This window comes from Bos taurus, chromosome 24 (assembly GCF_002263795.3).
Source record: "Bos taurus isolate L1 Dominette 01449 registration number 42190680 breed Hereford chromosome 24, ARS-UCD2.0, whole genome shotgun sequence".
NCBI lineage: Eukaryota > Metazoa > Chordata > Mammalia > Artiodactyla > Bovidae > Bos > Bos taurus.
Window position 1 is genome coordinate 57,612,967 of NC_037351.1, and position 17,426 is coordinate 57,630,392.

Consider the following 17,426-nt stretch of genomic DNA (forward strand, 5'->3'; position numbering starts at 1 on the left):
ATTTCTGTGTGCATGTGTACTGAGTCACTTCAGTCGTGTCCGACTCCTTGCGACCCCGTGGACTGCAGCCCGCCACTCCTCTGGCCGTGGAATTCTGCGGGCAAGCAGACTGGAGTGGGTTGCTATGCCCTCCCTCCCGGGGATCCTCCCAGTCCAGGGATCGAACCTGCGGCTCTTAAGTCTCCTGCACTGGCAGACAGGTTCTTTACCACTAGCGCCACCTGGGAAGCCCATATTTATTCCCACCCTAGGCCAGAATGGCCAACGGCTGACATGACTATTAATAGAAAAAACAAAACCTGTGCAGTGAAGTAAAGACCGCAAGCCGTTGGCGTGGGCAGTAAAGACCCAAGATTGTGACGAGACGGATGTCCTAGGGGCTGACCGTTCTGTTGTGTCAGCATCTTTAAGATTTTAATTGGAGGATAATTGCTCTTCAATGGTGTGCTGGTTGCTGCCGTTGGACACCAATCAGCCGTGAGCCTACGCTTATCCCCCCTCCCTCCCACCCCCATCCTCCCCTCCAGGTCATCAGAGGGCACGGAGCTGAGGTCACCAAGCTGAGCGGCAGCTTCCCACGAGCTCTTTCACAGGCGACAGTGTACGCATGTCCGTGCTGCGCGCTCTGTCCGTCCCACCCTCTCCTCCCCTGCTGTGTCCACAAGTCCACGCTCCACATCTGAGTCTCTCTACTCCTGCCCTGCAGCTGGGTTCATCAGCGCCGTTTTTCCAGATTCCATACAGAGCCCTTTGCTTTTTAATCAAAGTGACCAGTGCTGGGCCATCCCCATAAAAATCTGAAAATCTCTTGGTGATCTGAATCATCCCTCCATCCCACCCGGAGGTTCTGAATGAAGCCATCTTGGAACTCGGGCTGGAAGAAATTGAATTTAGACCCTGGAGAAGGAAATGGCAAGCCGCTCCAGTATTCTTGCCTGCAGAATCCCATGGACAGAGAAGCCTGGCGTGCTACTGTCCATGGGGTCACAAGAGTCGGACACAACTCAGTGACTAAACCACCAACCAACTTGTCACTGAAGGAGTGCAGGCCGGGCGGCCAGCCCAAGACAACAGAGCAAGTGGGTATGGCCCTCGGAGTCTCCCCGCCGCAGACGGGCGCTCTCCTGCGATGCTGCGCCTTCTCCCCGGGAGGAGAAGAACCTGCGCCTTTGTGTCTGGCGGCTCCCAGAGGGACCATGCTAGCCTCCAGCCTGGGGTGGTCTTGGGGCTCTTCCTTTTAGCTGGGACATTTCATATTCAAATCAAAGACTATGCTCTCACAACTCGATCGTGGGGGGTGAGTGTCCTCCTGGATGGACAAGTCCCCAGACCCCCACAGACCCCGAAGATCCAGCAAGAAAGTGGGTTGAAGGGCTGCTGAGAGGAGGACGAAAGGAGAAAATCCACACAAACCACCCAGGGCAGTGCATGACATGCAGAGGATGCTATTCCATTGATGGCGGCCAGGCTGTGTTATAATTGTCAGTGTTCTAACTGGTGCAGCTGGTGGGGGCTTTGTGTGGAGGCAATGCTGGAGCTGAGATGGAAAGATCTGAGATTTGCTGAGGGAGGCAGGGGCGTGGGTGGCATAGCAGACCATCGACAATTTGCAGGGCCCAGTGCAAACTGAGAACACGGGTTCCCTGGGCAGTAATTAAGACTTTGAAGATGGCAACAGCGGAATGTGTGTTAAATGAAGCTCGGCGCCCCTCTGAGTGTGGGGACTTGCACAACTGCACAGGCTGCCTGCCTAGGGAACTGGTCCTGCTGGGTGTGAGTGAGTTCTGGCCGAGTTTGATTAATCGGGCCAAACACTGATCGGCAGAAGGAAGCCTACAAGGGCTGGCTTCGTGCTGAGTCTGTAGCTAATACGATTCAAGAAGCTGGGCCTCCTTCATTTGCGGGCAGAAACCATAAAGGGCAACAAACGTGAAATGAATGGGCTGGGATGGTGCGTTCTTCCCCAGGACATCCAAGCTGGGTTTTAAGCTGTTCGGGGCATGAGAGGTTTCTTTTTATCTCTGAAGCTGAAGCATCAGTGAGTCGCTCCACCCAGCCTGCCCCTTCTTCTTCCCTGTGGGGGGCCCGGTTCTTCCCCGCCTCCCGGGGGCCCACAGTCTATTTTCTTGTGACAAATGACTCAGTTTTTAAAAGCCAAGCTCCTCCATTGGAAGAAAAGTCAGCCCAAGACAGGTGCTGCCTCTAGCCGGGTAGGAAAAAAAAATGCCACTGCCAACCATGTCATCCGGCCTGAGTTTCCACGGCGCCTGAACATCCATCCCCTGGAGGGACGCAAGGCCCCCTGGACCTGTGACTGTCAGATGGGATGCTTGTCTCATGCTGATAAACTGAGCTTCCCAAACTGGGATGATCAAAGCCAAGGGCAGCTTCCCTCGTTAAGCATGTTGGAAACAAGTCGCAGCCATCTGTCTAAGGCTGTCTCGAGGCTTGCTTGTAAACACTGACACCACCTACTCTCTGCAGAGAAGAATCACTAATTCATACCGTGACCTCCCAGAGAATTCGCTAGTCGCTTCAGCCCACCCTGGCAGCCACGTGTGTGATGCTGTGTAACGAGCAAGCCCTTACAGCGACATAGGGGTTCCCACCTCTGAAATGGGAGACGGCTGAGTCTGAACAAAGGAGCTGCACTTCTGGGCAGCCCGGCTCTGTCGGCCTTCTAGAGTAGCCCCTGGGAGCCCAGCTATCTTCCCAGGAATGTCTAACCTTCTTTAGAGTCCTCAGGGAAAGTTGGAGTAGGAAGCAGAGACGGAGGCTGATTTTATTTGCAGAAGGCCACGTGCAGGCAGGGTACAACTCTAGAGTGAAAACAGCTTTGCTCAACCAAAGAGCCCCTTACTCAGCCCCCAGATCCTTTCAAGCCCCAGCTTGAGTGCACGTCTGTGGAGCCTCCCTGGCCCTCTGACACCATGAGACGACATCTCTCCAAATTTTCCTTCTATCTCTGTGAGAACTACAACCAGTTCTCAGAATTCAGGGTACACCTTTCTGTGTACAGACTCTGATCTCTCCCAGGACACTAGTTTATGCTCAGAATACCTGTCCAGTGGAGGCTTTCCAATAAAGGTCCAGGGGACGGATGAATGGATGCTGGCCCCATCCTCAGAGCTAACTGACCTCAGCCCAGGGCATCTCCAGATCGCATTGCTAAACTTCCCATTCTCTCTCCACCTAATTTTGGACCCCCACCTGGGCCTCCCGGGTAATAGAGGATGTCCCACCCCTAGCCATCTCAGTTCATCTATTTTTGCTGCCTAGCATCTGCAGGATTAAAAGCCTGTCTCCTTTCACAATTTGGTCTCTATTTCAGCCAGGGACTCTGGGCTTCTATTTGACCTCTTATTCTCTCAGACGTAGTTTTTTATGAGAAAAATAAGCAAAATAAAAAAAATAAATAAGACTTAGTTGCTTAGGGGAAAAATAGGGCCACATTCTTTGTGCTTTTAGACTGCTGAACCCAGAGTTTTTCAAAGGACACGAGTTCAATCACTGCAAGGAGCTATACACCCAGGAGGTAGGAAGTACAGGCTCTTCTGCTTGGGGTCCACCTGGCAGGCCACGTGTGCCAAACGCCCCCCTCAGCACTGGGGGGCCACACCTCTCTCATCACAACAGCTCCCCTGTCAGGTCCCCAGGGCAGACACTCGCCACTGCTGTTCTTACTGGGTGGATGTAGTGGGGTAAACAGTATCCCCCAAGGTCATGTCCTTCCTAGAACCTCAGGATGGAGCTTTATTCAGAAACAGTGGCATCGCAGATGCCATTAAGATAAGGTCATTCCGGGGAAGAGCGGGACCTTGATCCAATATTCCTGGTGTCTACTGAGAAGATAGAGACACACTGGGAGAGCAGCAAGGGACAAGGCAGGCAGAGGTGGGGGCCGCACGTCTACAAGCCAAGGGATGCCAAGGACAGCAAGACTCTGGACCAAGGAGAGAGGAGGGGACACTCCCTCAGGGCTCCGGAGAAACCAGTGCTGCCGACGCCCCGATTCTCAGCTTTCAGCCTTCAGAGCCGGGAAAGGATGCACTTCTATTGTTTTAAGCTCCCTGGTGTGTGGTTGACTCGTTACAGAAGCCAAGGAACCTAACACAAAGGAAACAATAACCACCTGCGTTTGAGAACTCTCTCACTCATTTCTACTTTTAGACGCCTTAGTCCTATTGCATTTTATTAACTGAATCTTTTTTATCCTTATCCTCAAATCAGTATAATTTTCTAGTCCGTCACTTTAACTCATCCATCTTCTCTCATGATCTCCAGGCATGGAACGATTAATTTATGCTGCTGAACACCATCCGATAGAGTCTTTTCTTAAATATCTTGACCCTTGGACGGAAGTGGGGCATAAAGATCACTCGAGGGCCGTGTTCACGTGCTGGTTTGGATTCAGTAGGCCTGGGGTGGGGTCCGAAATCCCGTGTATCTATTAATGCAGCTCTGAGCTCCCACTGATGCCATTGGTTCCTGTGGAGGAACAGGAGATCAACTAAGGCGCGAATGGTCTCGTGTCGTCCTCAACTTCAGAAACGTCTTTAAATCGGAACCGACCTCTTTCACTCCTGACATTTCATTCCTGACATTTCCTCATAAACATTACTGTCATGACCCACTTCCAGAGGAGCTAGGAAGCTGTTTATTTCTGTGTCCTGCCTGTACCCCACACAGCCTTATCCCGCGCTTCACCATTTAGTAATGTGTTGGCCGTGGGTCTGTCATGAAGGGCTCTTACCATGTTGAGCTGTGTTCCCTGGACACCCACTTTGGCAAGAGTTTCTTTTTAATCATGAAGGATACCGAATTTTATCCAATGCTTTTTCTGCATCTATGATCGCGTGTCTTTTGTCTGACACTGACTCGTTTGCATATGTTGAGCCATGCTTGTGACCCTGGAATGACCCCAACTTGATCATGGTGCCTGATCCTCCTGACAGCTTGTGGGATTTGCTTGGCTAGCATTTTGTTGAGTGTTACACAGATTAGTTCAACACTTCCTATGCGTGGGAATCATGCTAGGCTGACTTCCTGCTTAAAAACAATTCCTCTTTCCTCTCATGTTGATTATGGATGGTGCAGCCTTCCAGGCTCATACCAAGTTGACAGCAGAGCCGGCTTCTCCTCCAACTTAGCAGGACTTCCCTGTGCAATTTTCTGCCTCCAGACGCCTGGAGACAGGAGAGGGGTGGAGCCAAGCTGCAGAAACCGCCACCCCTGGCTGCAGGAAAGAAATCAAGGTTCTTGTCGGGCTTAATAAAGGATTCGTCTAAAGACGATTTGGCGAGACAAGAAAAACCTACAGAGAATTCCCACAGGTTGGTAACCCCTTTAGAAGCCAGCCAGAGCTATTTATAACAGAGGCTTTAGTTTGAGAGCCTTTCTGAAGAAGGGTTTAATTTTTAAGGAACAGCTAGGAGGACATGATGGAGAAGGAAACGGCACCCCGCTCCAGTGCTCTTGCTTGGAGAATCCCGTGGACAGAGGAGCCTGGCGGGCTGCTGTCTATGGGGTCGCACAGAGTCGGACATGACTGAAGCGACTTAGCCGCAGCAGGAGGACATGACACGCAGGCTGAGGATGTAGGGAGAGAACTGAAATAAACCCCAGTTGGAGGCAGGGGAGCATCTGTGTGTGAAATGAAACCAGGGCTGGGTGTACAAACAGGCAGAACAGACTGTCGCCCGCGGGTAAAAGGAGGGACACCAGGGGGCGCCCACGGGAACCACCTAGCGATGCCCGCTGCTCCATCAACACCCTCCGTGTCTTCATGAGTGTTCCTGTGCTTCTCACTAGGGGGCGCCCACGGGAACCACCTAGCGATGCCCGCTGCTCCATCAACACCCTCTGTGTCTTCATAAGTGTTCCTGTGCTTCTTCACTGGGCAACAGCTGCATGGCAGACACTGCAGGGGTTAAACAGGATTAAATAAAGGGTCGCGGCTCTTTTCCAGAAAGCTGGCTATTTTGCATAGGAAACGGAAGTGTGAACAAATAAAAAAATATTATGCTGTGATACAGGGCTACGTAAGGCAGGGATATGATTTTCCCTCCATTGCCTGGTGGGTCCTAAGCCTGTCGCGGAGGACTAACAGCTCTGGCCTTATCTGGCGAGGGGATGGGTGAAAGTTCAGAGAATGTTCTGAGCAAAAGCAGCCATCCTACGGAGATTTGAGGCCAGAAGCCACTCGTAGAAGGTCATAAGCCACACTACCTTTTTCATCCTGTGAGTAGTCAGTGCTTCCCAAAGTATGTTCCTAGAGTCTCACAAGATGCTTTAAAAAAAATCTGTGGTGTAAATATTATGAAAAATGCCATATAATCGCTCCCCTTGCCTCCTTGGGCACTCGAACTACACATCAGCTCTTTAAAGACTCTGTGAAGGAAGTCTCACACTAAAGAAACTACCTTTATTTATCCAAGTCGGGGTTTCCCCAAATTATTTGACAATGGCAATCTGTGAAAAACGCTGCTGTAAAACTCCTGGTTTCTTTGAGGGTGCGGATGGGTGGCTCAGCTGGTAAAGAATCAGCCTGCAATGTGGGAGACTGGGGTTCGATCCCTGGGTCTGGAAGATCCCCTGGAGGAGGGCATGGCAACCCACTCCAGTATTCTTGCCTGGAGAATCCCACGGACAGAGGAGCCTGGTGGGCTATAATCCATGGGGTCACAAAGAGTCGGACACAACTGAGCAACTAAGCACAGCGCACACCCATGTGTAACAGAGCCGAACCGTTTCCCAGGCGTTGCATTCTGCACTGCTCTCCAAGCTGCCCTCTTTCCTCCAGACCTCAGCACCCACCCCCACAAACACCTCGTCCAGCCACCCAGTCCCCCGCCTGTCAGAGCCTCCGGGGGTCATTCCTGCTTCTCGTGGGCCCGGGGCCTCCCATGGCCTCCGAGCTGTCCCTGAGCTCACAGCCACACAGACGGGAAGGCCCCGCGCCCCTGGGAACACAGGCCGGCTGCTTTCCTAGGGGCTGCCCCGCGTGCCTGCTGCCCTTCTGGCGCCTCCACAGCCTCCCTCGGGCCGCTGCTGGAGCAAGAGCCATGCTGCCTCCATGGAAACCAGCCCGGGCACTGTCTTCCCTGACACCCAACCCCGGCTAGGGGGAAAGCCGAACGCGCAGAGGGGAAAGGGGGCTACAGCCACCCCCCATCTGGTTCTCCGCTGCTGGTGGGGCCGGCAAGCAGCCGCGCTCACGAGGTGCCTGTGCGGAAGGGCTTCGTGGGGCAGGCCCTGGAGCCCTCCAGGGTGGGGATCCTCTCCTCCCCGCGTCCTCTGCTCGGCCCGCGTTCTGCAACTCGCCCCCCCACCTCCAGGCGCCTTCCCTGCGGCCTTCAGACCCACTCACACCCCACGCCTCTTTCCAAAGGCAGCTCCCTCCTCCACCCCCGAAACTGGAGCCGCATCACTGCTGTTTGCTTAGACCTTTCAGGAGACACCGGGAGTTCCTTCCAGACAGTCCTGGTCTTCACCCAGCCCTATTGGCCCAGGCACGGTGACCCCAGCTCTCTTAGCCATCACCTCCTCCTTGTTCTTCACAAGCATCCCCCACTGATCTGCGGGGGTGATCTCAAGTCCAGTCTCTCCAGATCTTTCCGTGCAGACTTGTCTTTGCATCTGGAAATGACGAGGAGCCTGGCTGTGCTCCTCCGGTCCTCAGTTGGGGGAGCGGGCAGTGGGGTAACTAGCGAGCAGAGCCGGGGAGTGGGAGGAGCCCTCTGCTCCAATTCCAGTCACTCTGTGGTCCTTTACAAGGTTTTGGGGGGAGGCTGCTGGACTGCCAACGTTATTGCCTCTCTGTGGATGCTAGGTCCTCCTAGCTGACTTCTCAGCCCAGGAGACTCTCAACACACACTAGGAGCACTGCTCGTGCTGACACTGGCAAAAAAAAAATTTGTGAAAATAGGTGTTCCTGTCGGGCCTCCAGGCCACCTTGATGGCAAGGACTGGCCGAATAGGTCAGACGCTGGCCACCTAGCTCTGCTACATAAGGGCTTGATCGGATTTGAGACGGGATTCAGGCTGCTTTCCAGAGAAGGAGACCATGGTGGCAGGACCCGACAGCAGGTGTCTGGTATCCAGGGCGTGTGAAAGCGCCTTTATCAGGCCCCTTAGGCCTGGGAGGCTGGTCCTCTGAAGCCTGGCACTGGGGAGTCTGCTAGAATGCCGGGATCTACAGCAACGTGGCCTGCTGCGCAGAGCACCGAGAGGTCAGGGGAGTCTGACCTGAGCCCGTTGTTCCTCCCCTCCTGGCAGACTCACGCGTTGTATTAAAGAGTCTGCCCAGAGTCACCACACACACACATATATGCAGCACATGATGTGCACACACACACACACACATATGCAGCACATGGCCCCACACCCACGTGACCACACCCTCAAGCCTGTTCTAAGCGTTTCTCCAGTATCAGAGCCCACCTCCTTCCACCCACAAGTTCATTTCAGCCCTTCCTCCCCAGGCACCAGGGTGTCTCGGGATTCAGTCTGGGTTCAGCACCCGCAGGTGGCACCACCCCCAATGCAGGGCTCCCCAGGGGCTGCTCTTGGCTGGAGGGCAGAGTGCTTTTTCTGGAACTCAGCTGACTGAGTGTAGGAGTCTGCTGATTTTTCAGGCTCATGGGGCGTCACACTGACACCAGGAGGGCCTGGTTCCCTAAGGGAACTGCCCTCACGGTGCGTCCTCCGTGATTCGGGGGCCTTGTCCCCCCACGGCTGCCCCTCTGCAAGAACGAGCCGTTCATGATTCTGCCCAGCCCTGGCTCCCGGGTCAGGGACTCTGACACACGCTACGATCCTGTGGGCCTGACACTGGCCGACAGCCTGGTGGCCACAGAGAGGGAGTTGTCTGTGCCTATTTATAGTGACCCTAGTTTAATTCAAGGCTCACTGCCTCCGAAGAAATCTGTCCAGGGTACTTTTCTTTGTCTTTCACCAACATGAAGCGGACTTTGGGGCAGAGATTACAGAGGACAAAAGCTTGGCTCTGACGCCCTCTGCTGGCTGGACGGCAATATTGCCTTCTCCCCAGAAACTGGGCGGACCAGGCCAGGTGTGCGTTTGCAGGACCCACTGAGACAGCTGCGGCTCTGTTCCCCAACAGGTGTTGGTTTACACCGACTTTGATTTGATTAGGTTAAATTTCCGAGTCTTATATTACGGAATTAGGCATTTTTCCTTCTCGCCCTTCAGAGAACTCTAAATGGCTGGGCAATTTTCAAATCAGAAATATGTTCGACAGTGGGGTTAGTATCTTTGGTCTTCCTAGAAGATGGATTATTAGATGTTGAAGCAATCCGACTTGCCACACGTTGTGACATGAAGTTTTGGTACTCAACATTGCTGAAGGAGTGTGGGGGTATGAAGTATTCCAGAATACGCCACGCTTCAGTGTTAAGGATCATACCACCAGGTAAAGTCGCATTGGAATAAGTCATGATGGTCCCCTATTTTCTTTTGTAATATTATAAGCGATCTTAAAATAGTCTCACACCTCCTGGCAGCCTGGTGTTCTTTTCAACGTGATTAAAAGAACACATGTAATGATGCCCACACGGAGGACTGCTTCTCAGGGTAGGGGCGCCTGTCCCCAGGCTTCAGTAGAGCAGGCCAACTGGCCGTCTCCTGCACGGATGCAGGAAGCCAGCCCTGGGGGCTTGCTAAGAATAAAGAGAAGATGCCTGGCCACGTCTCCTGCTCTCTGGAGCCTCTGACACCCGCCAGGCTCCCCAGCCTTTCTCTCCCCCGTTCGAGATTGTGTCCCACACGTCCCCACACGTCTCCTGTCTGTTTACGCTGTCTTTGTGCTTGAAACCCTTCCCCAAATCTCTCGCATTGACTGCCCAGACTTCCTTCTGCAGCTCTGACTTTTCCTTGAGTTCCTTCAGCAGAATCTTGCCTCCTGGCCCTAGGGACCCCTTGCAGCCTGTGATCAGGCGGCCCCCTTTCCCTGCACCTCCTGCTCTGTCCTTGGGAAGAAAGAAGACGGGATGGACACAGCCCCCAGGGACCTCCAAAGAGACCTCCCAAACCCTACGCCTTGTACTCTGATCAGAGAAGATTCCTCTTTTGTTAGTTTTTTCAAGCTGAGCTAAGAAACATTTCTTTAGAGAGAAAAAAAAAAGTGACTGCAAAAGTTTAAATAAAAGGTTTTTAAAGACACAATGGACAAGATGATCTAATACCCCTAATAGCTAATATTTCTCAGACATTTCAGAATTCCCTTCTCTCCCACCCCCTTTTCAGGGAGGAGGCAATAAGTAACACTTAGGAGACAACGTTTTGCACTGGGTGCCAGCTCTCGGCTCTAATGGGTGCTGGGCAGCTGTCCCAGGCCAGATAAGTCACATTAGAGCTGAGAACAAAACCAAAGGGATTGGATTTCTTTTTTAAATTACGAGAAAAAAAAAATATATGGTCCAGGTTCCTGGAAGTTGTTAACATGCTTTTTAAAAGACATCTTAAATCATCACTCTTATGCTTGTCTTAGTCTTTGAAACTTCTTGGGCAGGTTTCTGCTTGGTTTTCATGGAAAGTGGCTCCAAATAATGGTATGGAATTCGCCTACTCTTAAGTCAGGCTGGGGCATGAGCCGAGGAAGGAGGCCAGTGTTTATCAAGCACGTGCTGAGCCTCAGGGACGGGATGCAGATGAGCTGGGGGATTCTCAGGACCAGCCTGGGTCCCCATCTGTGCCTCAGTGGCTTTGAGAACGTCAGGGCTCAAGTCCACAGAGCCGGTGAGACAAGAACCCGGCACTCAAAGCAGGTCTGTGTGACGCCTGGATCTGCCATATCCTACAAAGGACATGATGCCTGTGAAGGAAAGCTCTAACTTGGGAAATTCTTCTGAGGTCCAGGAAAATCTCTTTGTAAATAAATAAATAAATAAATAGGGGCACCACACATTTTCTAAGCGGGGAAACTTGCTCAGGACAAATAACTAGACAGGATGCAAGGATGGCAGGCATGAAACGATACTGTCCTGGGCAAACCAAGATGCCCTGTTGCCCCTTCCATCATGTGGGCCAAATGTCTATGACGCCAAGAAGCAAGGTTACCAACAGGAGAATCAGAAGTAGGTGGCAGGACCAAGAGCTGAACCCAAGTCTTTAAAAAAAAAAAATCCCTGCCCTCACTACATCATACCCACCCCCCACGACATACGCTCTTGACAAGCCCACAGCCAGGACCCACATCCCTGACTCGTAGACACGGCTCTGGTCAGCAGCGGGGGTGCAGCATGGAGATCATTCTACCGCAAAACGCTATTATCCTGAGCAGGGACATGGTCAAGCTGCATCTTCGTTCTAAAGCCAGATTAAAAGCTTCTGCGTGGTTACTGAGAACTTCATGAAGCAGACTTGTTGATCTGGAGGTTAGAAGAGTGTTCCCCTTTCTACTTTTCGCAAATCCCTTCTTCTCTCCATCCTTCATATACTAATTGAAAATTGTATTTGTTAAAGGACTGCCGATGCCAGTGGTCTGAAATCACCAGAAAGCCCAAGTAAACACGTTGCTCCCAGCTGTAGGAGACTGAGCTATGTCAATCATGCTGTTCTATCGTATGTGTTTCTGATGCTTTGAGATCTGCAGCTTTGCAGGCAGGGGCGGCTCCCCCTGCCAGGGTCAGCCAATTCCTAGAGACAACGACTGGCCTTCTAGAACGCCTCACATAGGCCAGCTAACCAACCTGCAGCCCACTCCCACCATCCGCTTTACCGGGTCTCACACTCTGGGCCCCCTGCCCCAGTCACCACAGGGCAGGCAGCGGACAGCGCCACTCAGCCCCACACCCCAGAGCCTCCCAGAAACTTACAGACGACTCAATTCCAAGCTCTCGCCCAGGTTTTCCCCTCCCCTCCTTCTGCCTGACTGACCCTGGGGCCTCCCTGTGGTGCTCCCCGCCATGGTCTGGCAAGCCCCTTCCTCTTAGGAACTGAGTAACAAACTCTTTTCAGTGGCGACTATCTCCTGATCTGTCAGCTTCGTCATGCCCGAACCATAGAAGAGCCTCCATTGTAAAACACAAGCCACCCCTAAAACTCACTTGCCCCCACCCCATTTCCCACTTCTTACAAATAATCCTAGTCCACGGGGACATCAGCAGTGGGAGAAAGCCCAGCAGTTCCAACCCAGAGTTCTATTTTCACAAAGGAGCACAGATAGACAGCTTTCTCCTTACTGGTGGTCAAGCAAAGCAGAGAAAAGAGACCGTTTTTTCAAGAGACTCCCCAGTAAAACATGATCTTAGGGCCACCTGGGCACTGCTCACCCCACAGTAAGCAAAGCGATACCCGAAGTTAGGAAATCAACACCATTGATAACAACCAGAGTCATCAATCATAGCCCTTCCATAGTCATCTGCCCTTTAATCAACCATGGGAGTTTGGGCGCTGCCTAAAATACTAAGTATTTGGTGCAGAGTACAGGGAAAAATACGGGTTTCCCAGGAGGCGCTAGTGGTAAAGAACCCGCCTGCCAATACAGGAGACATAAGAGATGCGGGTTCCATCCCTGGGTCGGGAAGATCCCCTGGAGGAGGGCATGGCAACTCACTCCAGTATTCTTGCCTGGAGAATCCCGTGGACAGAGGAGCCTGGCAGGCTTTGGTCCATAGGGTTGCAAAGAGTTGGACATGACTGAAGCAACTTAGCACACATGCAGGGAAAATACATTAAAAATATACAAGTTGAATTCACTGCACTCAATTGCACAAATTTTTAAAATAAGCCAACAGTCAAAATATTAAGTGTGGAAAAATGGAATATTCCTAGTGAAAAAAATTCCCAATAATGCTGGCGTTCCCCTCCGCCCATGGCACTCCTGTGGATCATTAATTTTGAAATATATTCAGAGTTCTTATTTGTTTCAAAGTTAGGAAACCACATGAGTCTCCTTGGGAGAATGAAGTCCATAAATATTTTAGGTAAGTGAGAGACGTGAACTGAATTCATCCCACGAGCATCTGTCGTCCACGGTTGGGACACAAAATCGCTTCTGCCGGAAGGTGTTTGGAAACCCAGAGTTGAGTGACAGGCACTAGATTTTTTTTTTCTACTCACCCTGTAGCCTCTGTTGCTATGCCAACATCAGTTAACTTCATGCCTACACCTACAGGAAGAGAGAGCAAAGACAGCACGTGTTACCCGGGGCTCCTCGGAAGAGAGGGACCACGCATTCACGGGGAGGGGCCATCCCAGCCCCGTCTTGTCCCTTCCTGCAGAAACACTTCCCTTGTTTCCCTCAGCAGCAGCAGACAGCATCCCAGATATGCCTCCAGCCTACGGGGCCACAATAGGGAAGGCGGGCTTTGGGGGCAGCCAGCCGAAGCATGCGCCCAGGGAAGATGTCCTCTACCTGCCTGGCCCACCCCACTGCTGGAGCAGGGGCCCGGCACCAGCCCCGGAGATCTCTCCCCAGAGACACTCTGCTGTGGGCCTAGGTCTATTCCGTGCTCTTCAATAAGCGTGGAAGCCCTTGTCCAACAGGAAGTGGGCTGGGTGTGGCCTGGGCCGACCAAGTTCAACAGTGAGAGGGTTCAAGACCGGCATCTGTTCAGTTCAAGGCCAGGCTCCAGACCTACACCCTCCCATCTCCATAAAGACAGCGTCTGATTCAGGTTTATCTGGGCCGGCTCTAGATCCAGGGAAAACCTCTTGAGTTTTATGTATACTTTTCAGCCACTGGACTGGAGATGCAGACATGTGTCGCCCATGGTCTAACCCTTTGATGCTTATCCTAGCTTCTATCCATTCAACCAGGGGTCCCCAACCTCCAGGCCATGGACCAGCACCTGCTGTCAGATCAGCGGTGGCATTAGATCAGAAATAAGGTGCACGACAAATATAATGCGCCTGAATCATCCTGAAACCAATGCCCACCCCTGCAACCCCTGGTCCACGGAGAAACTGTCTTCCATGAAATTGGTTCCTGGTGCCAAAAAGGTTGGGGACCACTGCATTAAAGCATCAGAAGTTGGGTGGTGGGGGGGGGCCGGTTGCGCAGCAAACCAACACCACAGCTCTGAGCATCCCACCCTGGGTCAGTGAAGAGCTCTGGGCATCCTTGTCAGAATCCTAAACATACAGGAACCTTCTTCCTCTCCCCCAACCCCCAGCAGGGGCAGCTGGGACAATGGCTCAGGAACCGGGGATTCAAACAGAATGAAAGTCCTGTTATGTTGCGAGGAGGAAGACAGCAAGATTTCCACCTTCCACGGGGCGGGGTGGCAGGGGGTGCCTCTCTCTCAAGCACCATCTTGTCTGGAAGGCAGTCCTCTCTGATGCCCAGAGTGTGGGTGACCTACGGCCTTTCCAGAATCTCCTTTCCAGACCAGACACCAGCTCTGTTCCTTCCTCTGTAGGGTGGTGGCTGTGGGCACAGCTTCAGCTCCACGGACCTCTGCTGTCATCTCACCCACGCCGCCTGATGGCAGGTCCTTTACAGCAGGGCATGGGGTCCACGGACCCTGGAGGGTTACAGTCCACAGGGTTGCAGAGTCGGGCATGACTGAAGCGACTTGGCATGCACACGTGGGCTCCATGGTGCCACGCCACCTGGGTCTCGCCTTCTCGTATCTCGCCCCTGACTCGTCCCGGCCAGGCCAGGCTGTGGCTAGGGGAACCAACATTCCCGGCAAAAGCCGACCCTGAGGGTCAGGCCGGATGGCAACCTAGTCCCACGGTCTCCGTTCCGAGGAGTACTGCTCCCTGAGGCTCAGAAAAGCAACGGCTGAAGGGTTCGAGCTCTGATCCAGCAACACCTGCCTGAGCCGCGGTGGAGACACAGGCCGTGTGGCTGCTCAGGCTGGTCGGACAGACAGGAACAAAGAGCCGTGCTTTCCTGCAGGGCCCCCGGGAGCCGAGTTAGACACAGCACTTTGAGGGCACCAGTAAGCATTCTAAAAACCTCTTTCACTGCTGGTCACTAAAATGCGCCTCGTGCTTTCAAAGCTGTTAACAACGAAAACATACGTAGAAATGCTTCACGTGGTTTTTGTCATAGGAACTGTACTTGGGAAGGAAAAACGCTGAATTGCAAAAGCCCTCTCTGGACATTCTGTTTCGTAGAAAATGTTGTATTTAAAAATTACAGCTCTAAGCCGCAGAGAAGTCCAATTTTAAAGTCATTTGGCAAAAAGGTCCTTGAGCTTGGGAATTGCTTTTCCTCGAATCTCACAATTACCAGCTGTCACCGACACTGGAAAAGCAGAATATGACTTTCAAAAAGAAACCTCTCACTCGGCTTAATGATTTGCCAGCAATTCAACCAAGGTTATTTAGGGTCTCTATAGGACGCTAATTTGGATTATGGTGTGCAGCTATTAAAGCGTGTCGGGGATGACAGTCATCTACGGGTTGTTTCCGACGGAAGGCGGAAGAAGGCAGTATCACAAGAACCCAGAATTTGAGTCCTTGGTTATCAGGCTGACAGCTTCTTAGCAATCTCAGTGGTCTCAGTGCGTGCGGGCCTTGGGGCCCAGTGGCAGGCTCACCTTTCACCCCACAAACCTGCAGGACTCACTACAATCCCATCAACACGTGAAGGCAACCAGGGAGAAAATAAGAGTCTGAGAAAAAGCGATAATTGAGCTTGGGTTTGTTTGGGATTTTTTAAATCCTAATTCCAGAGTCTCAGCAAAACGATAAAACGTAGGACTCGCTTAGAGAATAGGTGTTGCCTAGTGCCACAATGGAGATAATGGAAATCTTGCCCAGTAGCAGAGAGTAAAGCACCCTTATGAGACACTGTGCCAACACTTTAAACCACACATGTCACCATAAGGTGATGTCAGGTTCCCCCGTAGCTGTTGCCCAGTGCCTGGAAGCAAAATTAGCCATGCACGAGGCTCCCAGTGTTGCTTTTCAGTGTAACAACCGTATTTGACACAAAGTTAACTCGGAAGGAGAAAGACAGGTGAGTCTGAGAGTGGCACAGACAGTCTGGGTGAAACAGCTGTCTGTGAAGACCATGTTTTGAGCGCGTGGCAGCAGCATCTCTTCATGAGTGAGTGGTTAGGGCTGTCTTCAGCTTGCAGGTCAGCCTCCCCTGCAAGTCTGAACACTGCCCTCTCCGGCTGGCCTCAGAGGAGCCCCTCACAGCAGCCTTCGACATTAAGGGATACTTGGGAAACCATGCACATTTGTAAATTTGAGTTTTCGTGGAGAGAGCTTGGGGTTCAGAAACAGTGTGCTGCAGCGGGGGAAGGAGAGGGTGGGACAAGTTGAGAGGACAGCGTTGACGCAGATACACTATCACGCGTCATCAGAGGACAAAGCTCGACAGGGAGGAGACACACGTATGCTCAGAGAGGATTCATGTGGCTGTCCAGCAGACACCAGCAGCATTGTAAAGCAATTACTTTGATTTAAAAAATAAACAGGGATGCCTGGCACTCAAAATAAAAAAAGAAAGAGTGGGTTGGAGTCTGGGACCCCTCTTAGCAGCCGATTGACAGCCATAATTAGATCCTTAACTCCCAGCCTCTGTTTTTCCATCTGTAAAATGGGGATCATGATGTCTCTTTGGCAGGGCTATTAAGATGAAACAAAAACAGGGGAAAATGAAGCAGGCAAAAACTGATGAACTCCAGGTTAGGTCTGTAGACTTATTACATTGTGCTGACGTCAGCCTCCTGGTTTCGACCGTGTTATAGCTATGCAAGGTGCTGTCATTAGGTGAAGCCGGGTGAGGGATACATGGAGACGCCTCTCCACAGTCTTGCAACTTCTCATCCCTATGGTTATTTCAAAAGATTTTAAAAATAGGGAACACTGTGTCAGTGCTGTGCTAAATGCCCTCCTCTCACGTAATCCTCACAGCCACCCCCTGTGGAAAGGACTGAGACACAAAGGTGAGCGGCCCGCTCACGGCTGGGACGTGGGGGGTGCCAGGGGCTCTCCTCACCGCCAGGCTCCAGAGCTCGGGGTCCTTGCGTGTGACAATGTCTGACATTAGCAGGTACCCAGTTATAGGTCAGGTTTTTCCTAAAGCGTTGTCATCTGGAAACGAAAAGGGAGGCCCCCATGGCCAAAGCTGCTGGGGTGGCAGCCCATTGCCCGCCCTGCGTGCATGCACATGGCTGTGCCCTCACGTGCCTCCACCAGCCTCTCTCAGCCTGAGAGCCTTTCTCGGGTCACATGCCCTCGCTGCGCTCAGCAGGGCTGGCCCACGTGCCGGTGGCAAATCCAGGGGAGTTCACACCCCCCCACCGCAGCAGCCTTCTGCTGGTTACTAAGGGGAGCTGGTGTATAAACACACCTGCTCCTCAAGTGTGATCTTTGCTGAGAAGCTTGTCCTGCTCAGCCTCCCAGATGTTTCCCACCAGGCATCAGCTTCAGGAATACACAGCGGTGACTGGGTATCAGGCACCCTATTGACTTTCTCTTCGCCTGCCACACTTCCT

At 52.3% G+C, this 17,426-nt stretch overlaps 1 protein-coding gene across 3 annotated transcripts in view; it reads right to left on the bottom strand.

The window, feature by feature from the left end:
* ALPK2 (alpha kinase 2) overlaps positions 1–17,426 on the bottom strand; it is a 132,624-nt gene that overhangs the window by 1,004 nt on the left and 114,194 nt on the right. For 2 of the 3 annotated variants that reach the window (XM_005224149.5, NM_001192248.1), the window contains one exon: positions 13,084–13,132. In XM_005224149.5, coding sequence (XP_005224206.1) covers positions 13,084–13,132 — 49 coding nt within the window. Of the gene's footprint in view, positions 1–588; positions 4,489–13,083; positions 13,133–17,426 lie in introns of those variants that run through there. The other variant, XM_059880788.1, reaches the window with a different exon arrangement.